General features: G+C 37.2%; 1 protein-coding gene across 2 annotated transcripts in view; it reads right to left on the bottom strand.

Annotated features, from left to right (window-relative positions):
* Positions 1 to 3649: 3649 nt before the first annotated feature.
* Positions 3650 to 20604, bottom strand: part of LOC126262952 (H/ACA ribonucleoprotein complex subunit 4) — a 63996-nt gene continuing 47041 nt past the window's right edge. The window contains exons 11-12 of one of the 2 annotated variants that reach the window (XM_049959896.1): positions 16651 to 16824; positions 3650 to 3921 (exon numbers count right to left, since the gene is read on the bottom strand). In XM_049959896.1, coding sequence (XP_049815853.1) covers positions 3841 to 3921; positions 16651 to 16824 — 255 coding nt within the window. In that variant the 3' untranslated portion in view covers positions 3650 to 3840. The remainder of the gene's footprint in view (positions 3922 to 16650; positions 16825 to 20604) is intronic. The other variant, XM_049959897.1, reaches the window with a different exon arrangement.

Below are 20604 nucleotides of genomic sequence, written 5' to 3'. Positions count from 1 at the left end.
GTCATGATAGTTGAAACAATATGATCGTTAAACAGTGAATAGAAAGCTGTTTGTGTATTTTTATTACCTCTTTTGCATATGACACTTCTATGACGACCGCAGTATTGCCACTAATTGTGGGAATCGTGTGAGTGATTTACGTGCCTCCCTGAGTCAGTGTCCCGGTTCAAGGTAGCATAGTGAGCCACCAGGTAAGTAGCATACCAGAGACAGCCCAGTTGCATACTAAAGTGACCTACAATTGCTTCACGGTAAGCTGTTGGTCTTCACGGTACAAAGACTCACATTATGCATGTTTAAACAAACAAACAAAAGTTGGTTCCAGAAGCAGGCATTAAAGTTTGTGCCCGAAATGAAACTGTGTTAGAATTCTTTGTGGTCCATTGTAGTTGGCCCTTGATTAGCATGCTTCCATCATCATCAAATGTTACAGATATTGAACAGTCCTTTAAAGCAAATTAATTTTGATCAAGAATAGTGGGACTGGCATTTTATATGCTCCATTGCGAGTTCAGTTTTATTCAGTTTGCCCACATATGATTCAGTTTTCTGTTAAGGATGTGTGATTCCATACATGAAAGAGATATACCACTGTATCATAATATTTTAGTTTTTGAAGTAAAATTTTATTGTTCTTACAACCAAACACCTAGTAAAATAACAGAATAGACAAAAAAGAGTTGTTTTCTCATTTAGTTATGGGAGGAATTTACATAGTTTTCTCTGCAGGGAATCCTTTGCTGGAGCCAAACAGAAGCAGACAGTGAAATGCTGTGGAAGATTAAACAGTGTTCAACTGCACAGCCTTTTATCATTTTTTTAAGACTGGAAAGAATTTAATTAGAGGTGACTGACTATATTCAGTTTCTGGTATGGCGTCACTACAGGGTACTGGGGACACACAAAAAAACGACCCTTAAGTCACTGACTGATTGCAGAGATAGCTCACAAGTAGTCCTATCAAGTCAGCATAAGATTGAATATTCTGCCATTAATAATATCACAGCCAGCAAAATTACCACTTTCTACTAGTGATTCTTGTAACCACCTAAGGATTCGTATGTTTGATGCTAGAGACAGTTAGTGGTGTACACTGTGTCTATTGGAGTGCATCTAATGAGTACGATCCAATCCAACATTCTGAAACCTGCTCTGAAATATTTTTATAAAGAATACACCAAAAGAAACATCACGTCAAAATTTTAGCTGCTAAGATGAACTGCAACTATATATATCACCAGGCGGCTGGAGAAATGTACACCCCTACCTCAGTTGTAGCAGACAGCATATGCGCAATACGGATCACACTCATCCTCAGTTGTCTTCACATCGGTAAAAAGGTAACATGGTAAAACACATCCGTAATTTGTAAGGTGATTTTGTTTTCGTCAATAGCTTCTCTGTTACAATTGTTCACAATTACTATTCACTAGGATTTTCAACTCATTTAATATCCATAATTATTAACAGTTCCCTTTGTTGTATTGCCATTAACAATGGAGATGAAACTGAATTTAATTCTCTTTGTCTCCTCTTTGTTTGTGCTTGCTATTAGCATCTGTCTGTGTGTGGGTTAAAGAGTTTCACAGTAATGTGAAACCCAATATATTTTACATCTTCCAAAGATAAAACATGAATATCGAAATCATACATTTCTCCTGAAGACCTATATACATGTTATTTATTAGTTAATAACTTGGAAATTTATTCCAATGACATCAACATTTTATCAGGAATAGTGTAAGCATTAGAAGAAACTGGCAATAACTGACGATTCCATGAACTGCGGTTTGCACAATGACACGTGCTAATTAAAGTCCAGAACAAAAATACAATTACCTTCCAAGCTCAAAGAAACTTTTACAGTAATAGCTTTCAGTGACAAGAAAAGGCTGTAAAATTTTTGGTTAAACAAAGGAAAGAAAGCACTTAAAGTGAACTGTTTCGCTTCATAAAATCTGAAAGTAAATTGTATAAATGGAAGAGAGATTTACCTAAATGTAAAGTATGCATCAAAATGAAACTCTGAAAAGAGTGAAAAAAACCTATACGAAAGATTTAGAGCTGCTTGTGATAGTCAATGCACTATTACTGAGAGAGATGTACGAGACTGCGCCATCTGGTTATACAGATTCAGGAAATCACACAGAAAAGGAAGTTGCAAAATTATTTACTTTACTTCAGGTAAACATCTACAAATGTCATTAATAGGTAATACTATAGAGAAATTTGTAGCTGACGTGATCCTGTTATCCCTTAAAAAGGTAAGTATAAAGGCCGTCAGTCAACTTCGTGCAAGATCTATGTGCAAACTGCACTTGAAAATGATAAAAGAAGACAGAGCCGCTGTGCAGTCATTGAATGCTATGGCACATTAGTATACAACAATGCGAGTGATAAGTATCAGTGGATTAAGGTTTCCACAACTTTATATCCGTTTTCATGAACCTCAAGGCAAATTAGGACCAGTTGCAGAAGTCTTGTAATTGACACAGTACTAATAATTACAAAGAAGTGCCTGAATGCATTGATTTGTATCAGGTGTGGCTGATGTAAAGAAAATTGCTTGTTTCTGTCATCCAACAGACACATCATTTTTGACAACTGCAGGGAACAAGGATCTGTGTCACTGTACGTAAAATATGTGTTATTCAAAAATTAACATAAGAACTGCGTTACAGGGATTGCTATAAAATATTTCATGTCAATAAATTAAAGTCCCATTTAATGGCAGTCTTCTGTAATGTAATATTACACACTGCCTCGATTTTCTCACCGCTCGTGTAACAATTACACATCCAACAGCTTAGCTGTTGAGTTCATGTTGTTCAAAAAATTAATGATTTGAGACATTTTTGGTATGATTTAAGCAAATTTATCTGTGTGCACTTTTGACATTACGCAATGTTACTTGTCATCACTGTGTCTGCGTATTCACCGACTCGCTCAATATGCAGTAACAGCTGTGCAAACCACTGCTCTAAGAGGTTCTCCATACAGCAAAAATAAGGAACTTCAACATTAAAAAAAAAAATCTACTTGCAGTGAGTCTTGGCAGCTAACATTTTGGCAGTGTCTTACTTTCAGTGTATTCTTCTTGTGAGAAAAGTTTCAGGGTAGGCTTCAACATGTCGGGTTGGACCATGCCCTTCTAAGGCATCATTACTTGGTTATTTGTTACCATATGCAATGTTTGCTGTGACATTTTTATAAATGGGTGGTCAATGATTTCACTGGATCGTTGTTTCTGCCACTTTTATGATTTCAGCACTCAAAGTAACCGCAGTAACTATTTGTATTTGATTAATGAGTAAAAAAGCTCTAGATTATATCTGTCTCTTTCTTCAACTAATTGATTTCTTGTAGGTAATTTTTTAACAGATTAGGATTTAGTAATAGTTGTAGTATTAAAGTTTTGATTGTTAAAGCCACACAAGAGTGACAATCAAAACTTAAGTGTTGTTCACACCTATCATATGACAATGCTAGTCTATTTAAGAACACAGAAGCAAATATTGTTGCAACTGCAGTCCTCCTTTCTCAGATGTAAAGATTAGTAATTATTTTTACATTGAAAAGGTGAGGGGTTTGCACAGAAAAGACTTTATTTTTCTGCTGCACTTATGTGAAAGTTAAAAACAACAGATACAAATATATATATAAAAAATTTATTTGTACAAATAACAAATGACAGTGCCTGGGCTGCCATTTTTACTTTCACTGTCTTTAAAACCACCACGCCACATTTATTATCTGTTTAATTTAAACAGAATAACCACACAATATAGCACTCATAAATGAAAAACCTATTTCTCTTTCAAATGGCTCACTCCATAAATTTCACGCTGCCTCACCTTCTTCCTTCCTTTTATCTTTATCTTTATCTTTCTTCTTCTTTTTCTTTTTCTCCTTAGTAGGTTCCTGAAACAAAACACCATAAAGGACTTACACATTTGTATAATCAATTATATTTTTACAATGTGTCCTCTTGTGGGTGTTAGATCAGCTTTTTAGACTGTTAAGCCCAAATCATTCGTACCTTACTAAAAACCTTCCATGTTTTTACAGCTAACGCTCCCAAATGCAACATTGTAGAACACTGCCTCAGAAAAACACAACTAATAGTTATCATAAATTCATGGAAATTCAGAAATAATGGACATAAATACTTGATTTGTAGAAAAAATGTTCAGTAACATATTTGGTAACCTGTTAGCAGCATTGCAACTAATACTGTAAGAAGTACCACTGGTAAGTATGCTGACAAATAAGAATAGGATGCTTCACAATGTTCTTTTCAACAATTAATTTATCTAAATAGTACAACAGCAGACAGTTACAGCATGTCACAGCTGCCTCTCTCGGGATATGTATAGTTTACACCTTGAGGAAGGCAACTGTAATACTCTTAAAAATCTGTAATTTGAGTATCATTTTAAATCATGATGTAGCTATACAAACATAAGGATTTTAATACTTTCACCAGTCAGAAAATTCTATGTGCTTTCTTTAATGACAATATTCTACACAACTCAGAAAGAAATACTTTCCAATTGCTGACAACTGGTTCATATTTAAAAATGCAAGTTAACCTTCAGCCTACCAAGTGGTGTAAGTCAAGAACCCAAAGCTATATTTTTTCTTATTTTGACATGAAATCAGTGGTTGTACTTAATGACACTTTCTCTTATTTTCAGATAGACTCGTTACCTCACGTCTCTTGTATTGGTTACATAACTAGGTGATTAAGATGAGAACTTATTTTTCAGGATATGATTTGTCTTCATTCCACTGGTGTGCCTGATCAAAGGAAAATGCCGGTCTTTGTCATCCAATAAACACTTTGCATATTTGTGACAAATGCAAGGAGCAAACAAGGAACTGTTTCATTGTTAGTAAAATACACATTATTCAAAAATCATCATAAGAACTGTGCTACAGGAATTGTTATAAAATATTTCATGTCACCAAATTAATTATGCCACTACCAAACATTTCAGTACCTTCAATATTGGCAGCATGACTAGTTGTTTTGTCCAACTTCATTTAGTTTATTATTTGGCACTTATCTGAGACCTCAGAGTCTTCGCGGCAGCATGCCTGAATAAAATAATCTCCATTTTCAAACCGCGTCAATTTGAATAAAATTCTCGAGCTTTTATGGGCTCTCTCTGCCATCATCATCATCATCATCATCATCATCATCATCATAATCATCATCAGTAAAACCACTGACTGCCAGGTTGGCATGGTTTTCCACTTATATGTGATTGCAGCCTCTGACACCAATCAGAGAGGGCCAAAACAACACGTGCGGAAAGTGAGTTCGGCAGCTCATAGCAGCTCCAGCACCCCAAGGACCAAGTGACATCAGGTGATGTGAGGGGCCGGAGCCACATTTGAAACTGCCATTCTGCCTCTGTACAAGCATCAAGCATCTGTCTTTGTTTCCTTTTGACATCTGAGGCTCACTCCCCACACCCTATGAACTGTATATCCCAGGGTCTCTGTTAAAATTGTTGCTTATCATGCATTTCCCAGTCGCATAATATTCCAATATGTTGACACAAGAGCCAAAACTCCCATGTTTTCAAACGGCATCTGTGCCCCTTTTCCAAACAGTGCTGAACATGGCCAACTTGTACTCACTTCGTTTAATATTCTGCTTGTACTCTATACAACACTGTGCAACTGTGCAAACCTGTGATCTACATAGATGTTATCGCATTCGCAATGGACACCATATATACTGGACACACAGAGAACTGTGTCGTCTTTGACAGGGTGCAGACACTTTGTTTCTTGGCGGCAGAACGGAACACCGGTCTAAGTCCATGTCTCTGCAGCACACATCCTAACTTGATGCTCTTTGTCAAACATTATGGCAGGAAAGCAGCTGGCTTGGCCTCTTCTGCTGATTCACAAGGCATCCATCTTTGGTGGCACCTGAAAGTGTTTGCAATGTCCCTCTTGCTATAACCATTCTCTCTGGATACATGTCTCAAGTGCTGCAATTCAGACTGTAGGTGGTTGTCATCAGAAATAACTTTTGCTCCATGTATTAAGATGTTTAAGACCTCTTTCTTGTGTACGGGTTGGTGAAATCTATGGGCGTTGACGGATTGATTAGTGTGGTGGTGGTGGTGGTGGTGGTGGTGGTGGTGGTGGTGGTTAGTGTTTAACGTCCCGTCGACAACGAGATCATTAGAGACGGAGCGCAAGCTCAGGTTAGGGAAGGATTGGGGAGGAAATCGGCCGTGCCCTTTCAAAGGAACCATCCCGGCATTTGCCTGAAACGATTTAGGGAAATCACGGAAAACCTAAATCAGGATGGCTGGAGACGGGATTGAACCGTCATCCTCCCGAATGCGAGGATTAGTGTGTGTCAGTTTCCTGTATACTGAATGACCAGGCCGGCCTCCTGCCTTTTCCTAACTAAAACATACAAGAATGGTAGCTTGCCATCCTTCTCCATCTCGATGGTAAATTTAATGTGGGAATGGACACTGTTAATGTGATAAACGAACTGCTGTAGTGGACTTTCACTGTGAGGCAATATCAGGATGGTGTCTTCAACATACCTTAGGAAGCAATATGGACGCAATGCTGCGAAGTTCAGAGCAAACTCCTCAAAGTGCTTCATAAAGAAATTCACTACTGCCAGAGACAATGGTGATCCCATCACTGCCATCCGTCATTTCATAGTATTCATTGCAACACAAGAAGTCTGTTGTCATATGATGGAACAACTTGACGCTTCCAGATGGAAACTGTGGTGCCAAAATATCCAGTGTATCCTGAATTGGCACCCTTGTAAAAAGTGACAATGTCCAGGCTAACCATTACATCATTTTGGCCTATTTTCATTTTCTTGAGTATTTCAACATGGTGTTCACAATGTTTCAGTTTTGGCACTAATAATTCTGCAAAATGTTTTGCCACTCTGTAGGTGGGCAAACTGATCGCACTAACAGTGTGTGTAAGGGGGACATTTTCTTTGTGTATCTTCAGCAGTAAATAAAGCCTGGGAGGTCTTTCAGTACAAGGCCTTAATTTCTTAACCACCTTTTCTGGTAACCCACAGTCTTTTAATAACTTCACTGTCTTTCTGATGATGGCCTGTGTCGGACTGCGACTAAGCTTCCGGTTTAAGTCATCTAATAAATGTAGTACCTTCAGTGTTCAGAACCACGGTGTCATTTCCTTTGTCAGATGACAAGACAGCCAAGTTGTCATTCTCATGCAATAAGCGTAAGCCATGTCATTCCTCTTGGCTAGTATTAGATTTCGGTGGCTTAGCTTTCATTAGTATATGGCTGGAAGTTAGTCTGACATCCTCAGCTGCAATCACAACCTATATGCAGAAAACTGTGGCAGCCCCGGCAATCATAGGGTTTACTCCTAACAATGGCAGAAACAGCCATCAAAAGCTCGGGAATTTTAATCCAATTTACGCGGTTTGAAAACTGAGAAGATTTTATTCATTGATCTGAGAGGTTAAAAGTGTTGTTTGTGTTACTGAAACAAAAATGTCATAAAGGTACCACAACATGTATGACCTAAATAACCCAAGAACCTTAGTGAAGTAATTTCCATGACACGGAATGATAGTGATAGCGAAGAACTAAAGAATAACATTGAATCAGAATCTTCAGGAACTGAGTATATGTTAGAGGTAATAGAAGAAATAGCAGATGAAACAGAAAATAGTGTTGATGATGATACTGATAATATACCAAGTAATAAAAATTTTGTAAGTAAAAATGGAAGATCTTGGTCAATAAATCCACGAAAACCTACGCATCAATCAGTTCATAATAATATTGAAGTGCTTCCAGGAGTTGCAGGAGCATCTACTGGAGCTAAATCAGCAAGTGAAGCTTTCAAGTAGTTCTTTGAAAACAGCATTTTAAAAATTCCTTGTGGACTTCACCAACAAAAAGGTATACAGATATTATGAGGAATGAAATGCAAGATATCCAGAAAAAGCAGAAACAATGGTTGCCGAAAGATGTTGATGAAATGTACTCATATTTTGGAGTGCAGATAACTGTGCGTGTTCAGAAAATTAAACAGGAGTCTATAGAATTGTTGCAGATCACAGATGATATGTACAAAGGAGACATTTTCCTTGCTTCAATGTCTCAAATTTGATTTCAGCAGTCGTCTATGTTCGTCAGATTTGATGACATCACTACAAGAAACAAAAGGAGAAAAAATTATGAACTTGCTGCTATCAGGGACAACGTCAAATTGTTTGTCAACCAACTCAAGTCAAATCACAATCCTCGTTCATGTGTTTCAATAGATAAACAATTTTTCTCTTTCTGAGGGTTATATGAAGTCGAAACCTATGTAGAATGTGTAAGTATGGGCTTTTGTTGAAGCTGAATCAAATTATGCACTGAGCTTGCAAGAGTACACTGGAAAAAGAAGGGAGTGCTCCAGAAGAAAACAAATTAAGGACAAAGCGTCAAGCTGGATCTAACTAGCTCTCAGAGCAGGTTACAGCATCACTACCGATTTTTTTTTTTTTTTTTCCTCTTCCAATTGCAATTTAATGTTGCTAGAGAATCAATGAGGAAGAATAAGCAAGAAATACCTGAAGCTTTGTTACCAAACCCTATAAAGAAAGCAATGTCATCTGTCTTTTTCATTTTTTCATAATGAGGTTACTTTGGTGTACATGTCCCAGTGCTTTGACTTTGCGTAGTACTGAGCATAACAACATAAATGTAGGAGGCAACACTGAAAGCTACAAACAAAACATAATTTTGCTTTATAGCACAATCAAAGAGGATGTAGATACAACAGACAAGATGTGAATGAATATTCTTTGAAAAGAACCACAAGAAGATGGCCTTACTTCTTATTTCTCAACATTGTCGACATAGGATATTTGAATGCTTATATGTTACGGAAAAAAAATCAAATTCTTCCATGAAGTTCTACGCAAGATAGGAGAAATTTTCTGCTGAATGTTGGCAAGGATTTGAATAGCCCAAAGGACATACGAAGATGATAACTGTAATCAAAAAGGTCTTGTTCGAGAACCTGGGGTACGGGAAGACAATATAGTGAACCTCCCACAGAACTCCAGCTTTCAAAAAGACGCCGATGTCAGCTGAGTCCAAGAAAGTTTGACAGAAAGTGTGGTACATTCTGTGAGATGTACAAAAAAGAACAAGCATAAAACATTCGAAGAAAATTACAAAAACTGCTTGTGTTCCATGCAGTGACAACAAAAAAGTAGACAAATGCTTGGAAAACCTTAAATTTTGTATTCACAGCCACAGCATTGTAAACTTCATTAATTGTTTAAATGTGTTATATTAACAAATAAAGTTTCATGTTGCTTAAATAAAGTTTTCTGTTACAGTTTGCAGTCATTTCTACTCAAAAATCACTATTATACTGATTAGAATCTATGAAAATCAAAGGTGCACCAATTTTGTGATTTGAAGTTGTCACATTCACTGTCATCGAATTGTTGGAAAGGTATGTTAGAAGCTAATTAATAAATTTTTATGTGCAGTCAAAATATTTATTTTTAATCGTGTCCTGCTGAAATGAGGTCCATTCTATACAACAGGAGAAGGAAGCATCTGCCTCCGCCTCCTCCGCCTTCTCCTCCTCTCCTCCCCCCCCCCCCCAAAGAGGTTTGTCTTTTAATCTTTTAAAGACAACACAGAGTAAGCTAACTACTTGCTTCTGAAACTGCTGTTTATTTAAGTCCTTACTATTGAAGAATCATCAGTTGTTAACACCAACCACAAGCCTGGAATTTTGTTGGATAACGCTTGCTACACAAACTATTGCAATTTGAGTAGTTTACAAAGCTGTGGAATTTTATCTTATCTTTTCTTCTGTCAAAAGCAAATCCATCCCCATAGTTCAACATATTCTACACTGGAAAATAACAGATGCAACATGTACAAGCATTTGAAAGATGCTATTTGGCTCTCACAGCTTGAAGAATTGGGTTTTGAATTTAGAACACAAGAAAAGCAAATTTCAACAACTATAGGATTACTTACTTTATTTCAGTAAGCAAAGAGGACAACTGATTTAGACCAGGACTATATTAGCTTGTAGATATTCAAAAGAAGAGCTCTGAAGCAGCTACAAAAATGAGATAAAGCAGTAAATGAACACAAATCAGTCAAAGAAAGAGTGGATAATGTGACAAGTGGCAAATAATTAAAATGTATGCTGAAACTACCACACAATTTGCACCAAGCAATTGTTGGTCTCTTCTCCAAGAAAGGGGTCACCTGGCTTCAGGCACATTCAAATTTCATCATCTCTCCTGAATAGTAATGAGGCAGTATTTCAAAGCTAGGCTACTAATCCCACAAACAGCCTGTAATTATTCTTACCACCCACCACACATTCTCTGTGACAACAAGACTACAGCATAGAAACTGCCCTTCATACCACCATGTCAACCACACAGGTCTTCTTGACATTGCTCATTTGTCGAATATGAATGTAACTGGTGACTAGCAGCACGAGTACCATTTTATAAGCATAGTTAGACATAAAACAGTTGTGGATGTTATAGGTGTGTTTTTCTCTTGGGCATATTGATTGAACTGCTCTAAGAATGTTGAAGAAGATTAGACATGTGAGTGGTGGACGGACTGCATTTTAGATGCTACATTGCTATCATGATTAAAATATATTGACATACATCCAAGGAAACAACAGACCCATTGCCCTACTATTTGCAGGCAATTCATGAAAACCTACTTAAATTGTACGAAATGACACAGAATGCTACTGCTGAGGAAACAAAATGTAATGGATCTGAAAACCTAACAGAAGCCTTTTATATTGAATCAAATGTACTTATGGCCTGCAACAGAAGTATTTAACAAGTCTCATAGCTTTGATCTTTCTTCTACGCATAGTCCATATCAATTCAGGCACGCTAGGAAAAACTCTTACCTTCACAGTCTCGGACATTATTGAATTTAACATATGTTAAAATGAAGGACACATATTTTTTTTCTGTTTTCCCAAAAAAAAGGGGGGCGGGGGGGGGAAATGTACTCAGAAGATAACACTGCGCATACCATTTTGAAGATGCAAATTTTGGAAAAAAATTTAAAATGCTGTATCTGTGGAACAATTCTAGATATTTTGTTGTTTTTTTTTGTTTTTTAAGGTAACTGCTTTATGATTACAAAGAAATCCTCCATTTGGAGTTCTGAACTTTCTTTACAATTAATAGTATTTTTTTTTTTTTTTTTTTTTTTTTTTTTTTACAAAAATACCAATGCATAAAATTTTGATTTTTTCCTGTCAGTTAGTGCCATATAGTTCTACATTCTCTGAAAAGGAGAGCTTCCACTTTTAGATGGTACAAGTTTTATTAACAATTGAAATTTCTGCCATACATAAAACCTGTTTTATTACCACATTATTACATAACAGGCTCATAAAAATCAAAACCTAGCCTTCTTTAACATAATTTTAGTTTTGAAAGATGAGTAAGAGACTCATGTTTCAAGCATTTTAAATGGTTCCAAAATGTATGTGAAATATCCAAAGACAAAGGTTTCAATTTATACAACTTCTGTGGACTCTGTTTTGTACTCAAATTAGCCAGTCAATTAATTAAAAATGTGTTCCACTGCTTCAGTATCTCCCTTTGATATAGAGTGATGCCTTCCTGATGAACCAATAGGAACTGGAGCACTTACAATCTTCAAAACATTGTGAACAGGAAGTGAGCACTGATGGCATTGTTGCTGTCCTCCAGCTGGAAACCTATATAGAGCAGCTGGTTCATGTGGTACCATTAAGTTCACTACAATTTGATTTAACTCATAACTGGTGTCTATAATCTCTGTCACCATCCACAGTCACACACACCACAAGCATACCCCTTCTCAGGTTGTGAATCTGAATATTATCCTGCTGTTTCTGAGGTGTTCGCCGAATGAATGAAATTTCTTCTTACATGCTGTTAAAAGTGCATGCATTATAAGTTCGTCAATCACTTTGAGTCCAAAAATGTGTCTTCTGAATTCCTTTCACAGGAGTAGTTTGTTTGGACCATTCTTCTCTTTTCTGCTCACGGAATTCTTCGATTTCCTCTTTGGACAAAATAATGAGGGTTGTGGATGTGCAAAATTTCACGACTCTCGTAAAATCCTCAGCATTCTGAATCGCAGCTGTATTTGATCTGGAAGGATTATGTTTTGTAGCATGGTACTTCAGCAAGCCTCCAACACCATCACAAGGCCCCTTCCCATGACCAGTACCACTGCATACCCGGTCAGTTAGCAGAAGTAATTTGCTCAATTCAAACAGCTGGTAATAATTTTTAAAATGGCTAAGAGCACCATCAGAAATGATGATGATCTTCTCTGTGCCTGTTTGCAGTTGAAGAGTTTTGCGCATTGCTAGTAAAGCATGTGCTGAGTCATGTCCTGTGTCATCACTTATAACTGCAACACTTGTGGGCTTGTTTTGGAAATATGTCACTCCTGTAAAAAGTGAAACCTGGTCATTACTCCAATGATACCCTTGTACTTCCTTTGGGAGAATTACAGTTCAGTTCTCAGCAAAATCACAGTGAAGCACTAAACATAGTTCTTCAGCCTGTACACACCCTTCCACTTCTGCACTGTGTTGTTGCAATTTCTTCAGATGCTGGTGTGTTACTGCTTTCACTGACCATTTGCCAAGTTCATCAATGAAATTGTCACAGGCAACAGTTTTCCTAATTAGTTTATTTTGCTCCAATGTCGCATATGTAATTTCTGCAGAGTTATCTGCTACGTCTTCCAGGCCAAGTGCCTGTAAAGACAGTCCTCCCTTCCCAGGGTAGTCACCACATTCTTGAAACAAACAAGTCTTGGGAGAATTACAGTTCAGTTCTCAGCAAAATCACAGTGAAGCACTAAACATAGTTCTTCAGCCTGTACACACCCTTCCACTTCTGCACTGTGTTGTTGCAATTTCTTCAGATGCTGGTGTGTTACTGCTTTCACTGACCATTTGCCAAGTTCATCAATGAAATTGTCACAGGCAACAGTTTTCCTAATTAGTTTATTTTGCTCCAATGTCGCATATGTAATTTCTGCAGAGTTATCTGCTACGTCTTCCAGGCCAAGTGCCTGTAAAGACAGTCCTCCCTTCCCAGGGTAGTCACCACATTCTTGAAACAAACAAGTCTCTCGCTTTATGTCAGAGACTACTAATGACTTCACATGCTCAAGCAAGGTGTCATACGTCACATGTTCTGGTAAGTTCTTCAAAGTTACCACACAAAGTTCAAAATTCACACAGTTCACACCAAAACAGACATCTAGGTGGGTGTGGAACTAACCACTCAGTTAGTACATAACATTTTGATCTTCCAATATTTGAAGTTGTATAGTTGCTCTTATAAACTGCAAAAGTTTCTTTAATGCTGCGAGTCATGTACCTCTTCACTTTCACAACTATTTTACCTTTAACTGTTACCGTTATAGTGTCTTTTTTGTTGTCACTCTGGTGAGAACAAACCCATTTATCTTAGGAGTTCTGCACTATCTGAACTTGAGATGCTTCTACAGCATGACCAAAATAGTGATCTGGTCTTCCAAAGACTCCTTTTACAGACCTCACATTTCTTGATTTGTCTACCATGTACTTTGATACTGATGGAATGTGGTTCAAAAATGTTCTCTTTGAAAATGTCTCTGGAATAATAGTTAAAACTTGCATTTTTTTTCACTGCGGGATGCACAATATTCAACAGCTGAATTGATATTTGTGAAAAATTCCTGGCAAGAGGTGCAAGAGTGCTTTAGTTCATTTTCTTCTGAAGATGGAATTTCTACTTTGAAGAGTGTGGTCAGTTTTGCTGTGGTGTTCATCCATAGCTTTAGTAAGTTCTCTGTGCTTTCTTGATGCATAGAGCTTATGACTCTACTTCATTGACCACTGATTCTTAACAGGACTAACACCTCCCTCTGTAGTAGGGTATTTAATTCTTCCTCTAGATGCAAAATCTGTATCATCTACACCATGGGAGGCTTCACCTTGTTCAGATACTATCATTGTTGTTATTCTGTCAAAACATTGATGTCTGTTTTTTTTGTTTTTTGTCTTATGTATCACTCTTTTATAGATATGCAAATAGTCAGCACACTTCACTCTCCTGTGGCCCCAGTCAGAAGACATTTACACCAGTCCTTTTCACAAAACACACTGCAACTGTATCAACTGGCAAATTCCTCACAAAAACACAGAACCAACTGGATGCTCTAAGATTTTTTAGAATCCTCTTCAGTAAACAAATTATCACTAAACAACTACAATGCAGAAATCTGCAATGAACAACCACGACAAAGAAACTAACAAGAAACTACAACAAAGTGTAAGAAATAACTGCAACAAAGAAAGTGCTCATAACTGCAACAAAGAAAGTGATAAGAAATAACTACAACAGAAATGAACACTGTAACAAAGAAATTAGTAAGAAACAACTTCAGTGAATACACATTACCTTTGAAAGTTAAAAAAAAAAAAAAAAAAAAAAAAAAAAAAAGCTTTTTAAAAATAAAATCTGTCCAACTTAAAAGTGGAAGCTCTCCTTTACATAGAATATAGTACTACATGGTATTAATCAACAGAAAAAAAACAAACTTTTCTGGATTGGCATTTTTCAAAACAAAAATTTTTTCTGTAAACTATAAAAAAAATTCAAAAGGTGACAGTAAAAGAACTTTGTTTCACAGATATGTCCAAACAGAGGATACCATTGTAATCATAAAGCGATTATCTTAAAAAAAAACCGACAACAAAATATCTACAACTGTTACAGAGATACAGAACTTTAAAAACTTTTCCAAAATTCGTATCTTCAAAATGGTGTTCACAGTGTCATCTTTTTGGAGGCCTGTATCTCGGGACAGGTTTTATTTATCTTTTTTTTTTTTGTTGAGAAAACCAAAAGTACGCATTTCTTACTTACTCCTGAATTTTAACATATGCTAAATTCAGTAACACCCGAGACTATGAAGGTAGCCCCCCATTGCATGAAGTGATACGGATTATTCCTCTAATTCTTACAATTCTGCTCATCGTGCTACGTACTACATTAACTAGAATTGTACTGTACCTTTACAACACCAGGCAAATTTGTCAAATGAGACCCCTCAAATAATTACAAAAAAAGAAAATTGACAACTTTTTCCATTTTTCCTCCCTCCCCTATTCTTCTCCAAATACTATCTATAATCTAACTGGATGTACATCCCTACAGTTTCTGTTAATCTTTTAACTGTTGAGGCATTGTCACATAGACGGAAGAGAAGTCTAACAATGGAAAATCCAGGATGGAATGTAACAACATGAGGGAAGGAAAGTTACCACTCACCATATAGCGGAGATGCTGAGCCGCGATAGACACAATAAAAAGATTCACACAATCATAGCTTTCGGCCATTAAGTCCTCTGTCAGTAGTACACACACACACACACACACACACACACACACACACACACAACTTCCACACACATCAGCAGTCTCAGAGAGCTGAAACTATACTCTGGAAGAGCCCCCCTCCTTTTTTTTTGTTATAACACCAGGCAAATTTGTCAAATTAGAGAGTTTCAGCTCTCTGAGACTGCAGATGTGTGCGCAAGTTGCGCTTGCGTGTGTGTATGTGAGTCTATTGCTGAGGAAGGCCTTAATGGCCGAAAGCTATGATATGTGAATCTTTTTATTGTGCCTACCGCGGCTCAGCATCTCTGCTATATGGTGAGTAGCAAATTTCCTTCTCTCGTATTGTTAGATGGAACAGAAGCATAGACATGTAAATATACATGCAATATCATTAACAAGTAAGTACTCCATAACTTCTAATGATCGAGCTGGAGTGTAGTTTTACTTTAAACAGAATTATGAGGGATACCAATCTCAGTGTCACAACTATCTGATATGACATCACTTACACAATACCTAACAGAACTGATAATACACAGATGGGTCAAACCAATGACTGAGGAAATGCACACTGCATGTCTACCCAGACATCATGTGTCACTGAACTTGCCGAATGTATACTAGCTGATCAATTTCTTGCATTCCGAAACCCATGGAAGGCCACAGCAGACATGCTACAGGGTCTTTCTGATCCATTTAGGACAACGTTATTTTACTGTGGTATGTAAGACCCTCACCGAAATTCAAAAGTCATACTGTAATTGCTTTATTGTAGTATCAGGAAAGTGTTCTACCAGGCAGAAAGCAAATATAAATTGGAAATATAATTTCTTTTTAGCAATTTGTGAGGCTTTGCAAGATATTGTAACAAATATGAACGAGGTGCATTGAAGTAACTCATGTAATTTACAAAACTGTTTCATATTGAGAAATGGGAATTATATACCATAGTGCAGATTACAATAGTCTCATAATTGCCATGCTATATGTTACCATTGTAGTGCAGAAAAGCTATGTCCTCTTGCATGTGTGTCTTGATATACATGTGTTTTAACTGTGGCAAAAGACTGTCCCCAGAAGCTTAGTGAGTTTTTATCCTTATCTACATTCCTGTTACTCAGTGTGGGAGAAGTGAACTGTCCAAATACATAATTACATTTCATTCTGCATGGTTCACAATTTTAGGATTACAAAATACTAACCTCTGTACTAGCCTCTAACCCTTCTGCAGCTTGTGCTGTTTCCTCTGCATTTTCTAGCTCCAGTTTGGCCTTCTTTTTCTTCTTCTTTTTCTTCTCTTTTTTTACTTTCTCAGTAGATGCTCCTGATTTATCTAGGTCACTCTGCAAACCCGAACTGCTTGTACTCAATGTTCGCTGCAAATAAAATGATGTAATTAGCCATTTAATATACCAGAATTATCTGATTTTGGTTCCATAGCATATTTAGTTAATTAATGTTTTAGTCTTCTGGATAATTCCTGTGCATATAAGTCATTATACATTTAAGAGCAGCTAAAAGCTACTTATGTATATACTGATGAAACATACTAAAGTAACATTTGGAACTACGGAGCACTATTTCGTTACACCAGCCCCTGACTTTCAGGTGTATGGGCCCTGAGGCAGAGTAAACATGCCAACAATAGACTGAATATATAATGCCCAATGAATCATTACAATGGTTAGTTGGGCAGATTTTGCTTAAAGAAAGATGACGTAATGCAGTGCAAGACAAAGTTTCCATCAGACCTGTGTGATCAATCCCCTCTACGGGATCAGTTTCCAAGCTACACCTTTACACGATCACCATATGTTATTATGAAGCTTATTACGTTATCTTTGTATCGTGAACAGCAACATCTTGTCACGTATACAATGTTTGTGTATTACTGTAGTCCACAACTGATCAACTTTACAGGAAAGTAGCTATTCCTCCACAAAGCAGAGTGAAATTGATGTCCAACATTCCAATGAATTATGTTCAGGTCTTTGTATGCTGTATTAATGAAGTGACAAACATGAATGTTAATTGTTTTGATAGTGTACAAGTCACAGCTGAAATACAAACAAGATTTTTATACAGTTAGTACTGCTGTATTCTGAAGATCTAACATATCAGTCTGATAGTGCTGAATTGGGGAGGAAGGTAGCTACTCAGCTAAAGTTTTAACTCATCATTCCAGGTCATACCTGCGGGCCTGTTCAGTTCGCTATTATAGACACCAGGTCTATTTTCCAGTATGCATGGAACATGAGCTATTCTCCAGAGGTGATGGGGGTCATTCTTTAAATAATTCTTAAAAATTGGTTTTGGTTGAAGCCTACTATGCTGGTGAAGGGGTAACAACTTTCTCATGATGGCATAGGGTGGAGACGCTTGTGTATGAACATATATATGTGTGTGTGTGTGTGTGTGTGTGTGTGTGTGTGTGTGTGTTCAGAAAGCTTAGTCTACTTTTATATGTGTGACTACCATTCAACATCTCTCGTGTGGTGAGTACCAATCAATCACAATTCATATTGTTATTACTCACACAATATTATTTCAAGTCCATTTGCAAGCACAAAGGGCTCGGAGAAGACATTTATTTTGTAAACACTAGACGAAATGTTCAACTAAAAGTAGCAACTGAAACACAAAGTTGAATGACATTACAAACAGAACAGTAAAACCGTACTCGCTGTTGTAAGGAGATGTCGCTCCAAAAATATTGAAAAAGTCATGCGAAATATTTTTAAACATGGGTGGGAGAACAGAGACCTCTCACAGATTACATTATTTCCATCATTTTACAAAGTAGTCCATGACAGTCTGAAGTACAGAATTTTTATGTAATTAAAATTCAGTAGATTTCTCTGAGTCAGACTTGCGAAGTCTTCCATTCCCTCATCTTCATTTTTAAACAAGTAATTGTGTCGTTTATTGATAGTATACTAAAGTGCACATTTCAAACAGCACATAGCTCCACATTTTTGCATAGAATATGCTAAATTAGTTCAAATAGTTGTTTGTGTTTTGTTGTTATTGGTTTACGTGGCATGCAGTGGCAAGAGTTTGCCAGCTGACATATTTACAGCACAGAAAGTACAACATGGAGTTTCCAACACTGCACAGACACAGAAGGGGAGCCTCAAAGGAGGCAACAGTGGGGATCACATTACAAGATCGTATATTAAAAATACAATTAGGATAAAAAGGAGAAGCTATTAGTTTTGTTTTAACTGTACTCAGATATCCACACTTCAAGTACACTAGTAAATCCTCATGTAATAAATGCAAATTGTTATACAAGCCAGTGGAAATTCATTGGAAATAGTTCAACCTCTGTCTTCTTTCCGTAAAGAACAACCAACACACTGTCATTCTGGGATAACTAAGACAGTTTTGGCAGAGTTACATAAAAGACTAATTTTCTGTGGTGTCACCAAGACAATGAATATTCACATAATGAAATTTTATGAGAGAAATTAAAGTGGTGTATTGACCTCTCATTCCCTTCTTGAAAGACTGAAGTCTTACCATCATCATAAAAAATATAACTTTAGATAACAGGACAAAAAATGTATTTCTGACATTATCTTAAGTGTTTTTTGACATACCTAAGCCTGGCTCACAGTTACTCTGTATGTGTCTGCTTCCTTAGATCTATTGTAGATGTACTTAGTACTTCCCGGAACCACTCAGTACAGAGCAGCATTTTGTGGAGCAGTGCAATACAGCACTGTTTCTTCCGACATATGGTGCAGTATTTTTCGATCAACATGATTCAACTTGGCAGAATCAAAGTGCCACTGCTTTTTATGCCGCTCTATTTGTTTGTGGTTTAAAGGAATTTGAAAGTGTAGTGGTTGTTGCAACAGTACATACACTCAAAAAGATGTAATCTATCAACCTATTGTCACAAGGCTTTGAAAATGACAGACTCAAACCCCCCCCCCCCCCCCCCCCCGCCATACAAACAACGAGAAATCTCAATGTCTATCATGTAGTCAGTCACATAATGGCCAGGCACTGAAAATTTGCTGTGAGTGTGAGTGGCATTACAATACAAAGTATAAAGAATTTAAAAATTTAGTTTGCAATGACAGAGAAAAGGAGTTGGCAGACCTAAAAAGACGCAATCCAATCCCAGTGTGAGAAACCCATACAAATATACTAATCACAGAGTTTTTGCTGTTTTTATTTGTACATATTTGCTTGTAGAACTCCTACGTGTTCACAGTCAGTTTCACTGTTTCTTGTTCTTAGCCAGCAACCAACTACACCAGGCCACCATTAAAAGCAAGCTACAGCATACTGCTTAAACTTTCCATATCAAATAAACTTTTCAGTTCATAAAAGAATGATTTACTGAGGCGGCAGAACTCGTGAAAAGTTTATGTACGTAAAAAAGTTGCTACTGTGAAAGTACAATGCCTGAAAAAGAATTCCACTAATTTCCCTAAGCTCTTTGGTCTTAAAGAGAGTAGAATTTTGAAGAATTGATTTTGGTTTTGAAAAATACGGGAACAGTTTTCAAAACTTTCCAGGATCCTGCCAACCTCACATCAGTTTTTGTGGTCTTTTGGAGATTGTTTGCAATTTTGACTGGAAGCACCCCTGTGCATTTGCACATTGAACTGATCGGCCTGCAGCATTCAGTTTAAAAAACAGGTTATTTCACATTAAAACTGTCCTGGAGTTCTACATAGGTTTGTTTGGGAAGATTTTCCACGTCTGCATAATGAGGCTGCAAAAGTGGTCAGTGATTGGATCAACACGTGTGTGACAGTTTTCTCAATAATTAAACAACATGGATCATCATTATAGAGGAACCTGAAAGATGACGTTTGGTTTGTGGGGCGCTCAACTGCGCAGGCATCAGAGCCCGAACGAAGTCCCAATTCTCTACGAACGAAGTCCCAACTCTTCGCACAGCCCAATTCTTCACACAGTCCAATCGAGTCACTGTCAAGAATAATGATGATGATGATGACAACAACACAAACACCCAGTCCCCGTACAGAGAAAAACTCCAACACGGCTGGGAATCAAGCCCAGGACCCCGTGATCCAGAGGCAGCGACGCTAGCCACTAGATCACAAGCGACAAACACAACCTGAGAGAGGAAAATCTGTGAAACTGTCTGCACCTATCTGTGTGCCAATCTTCAG

The sequence above is a fragment of the Schistocerca nitens genome, chromosome 6 (assembly GCF_023898315.1).
Source record: "Schistocerca nitens isolate TAMUIC-IGC-003100 chromosome 6, iqSchNite1.1, whole genome shotgun sequence".
NCBI lineage: Eukaryota > Metazoa > Arthropoda > Insecta > Orthoptera > Acrididae > Schistocerca > Schistocerca nitens.
The sequence above is the reverse complement of the archived record's forward strand: the minus strand, read 5'-3'. Positions and strand labels throughout refer to the sequence as shown.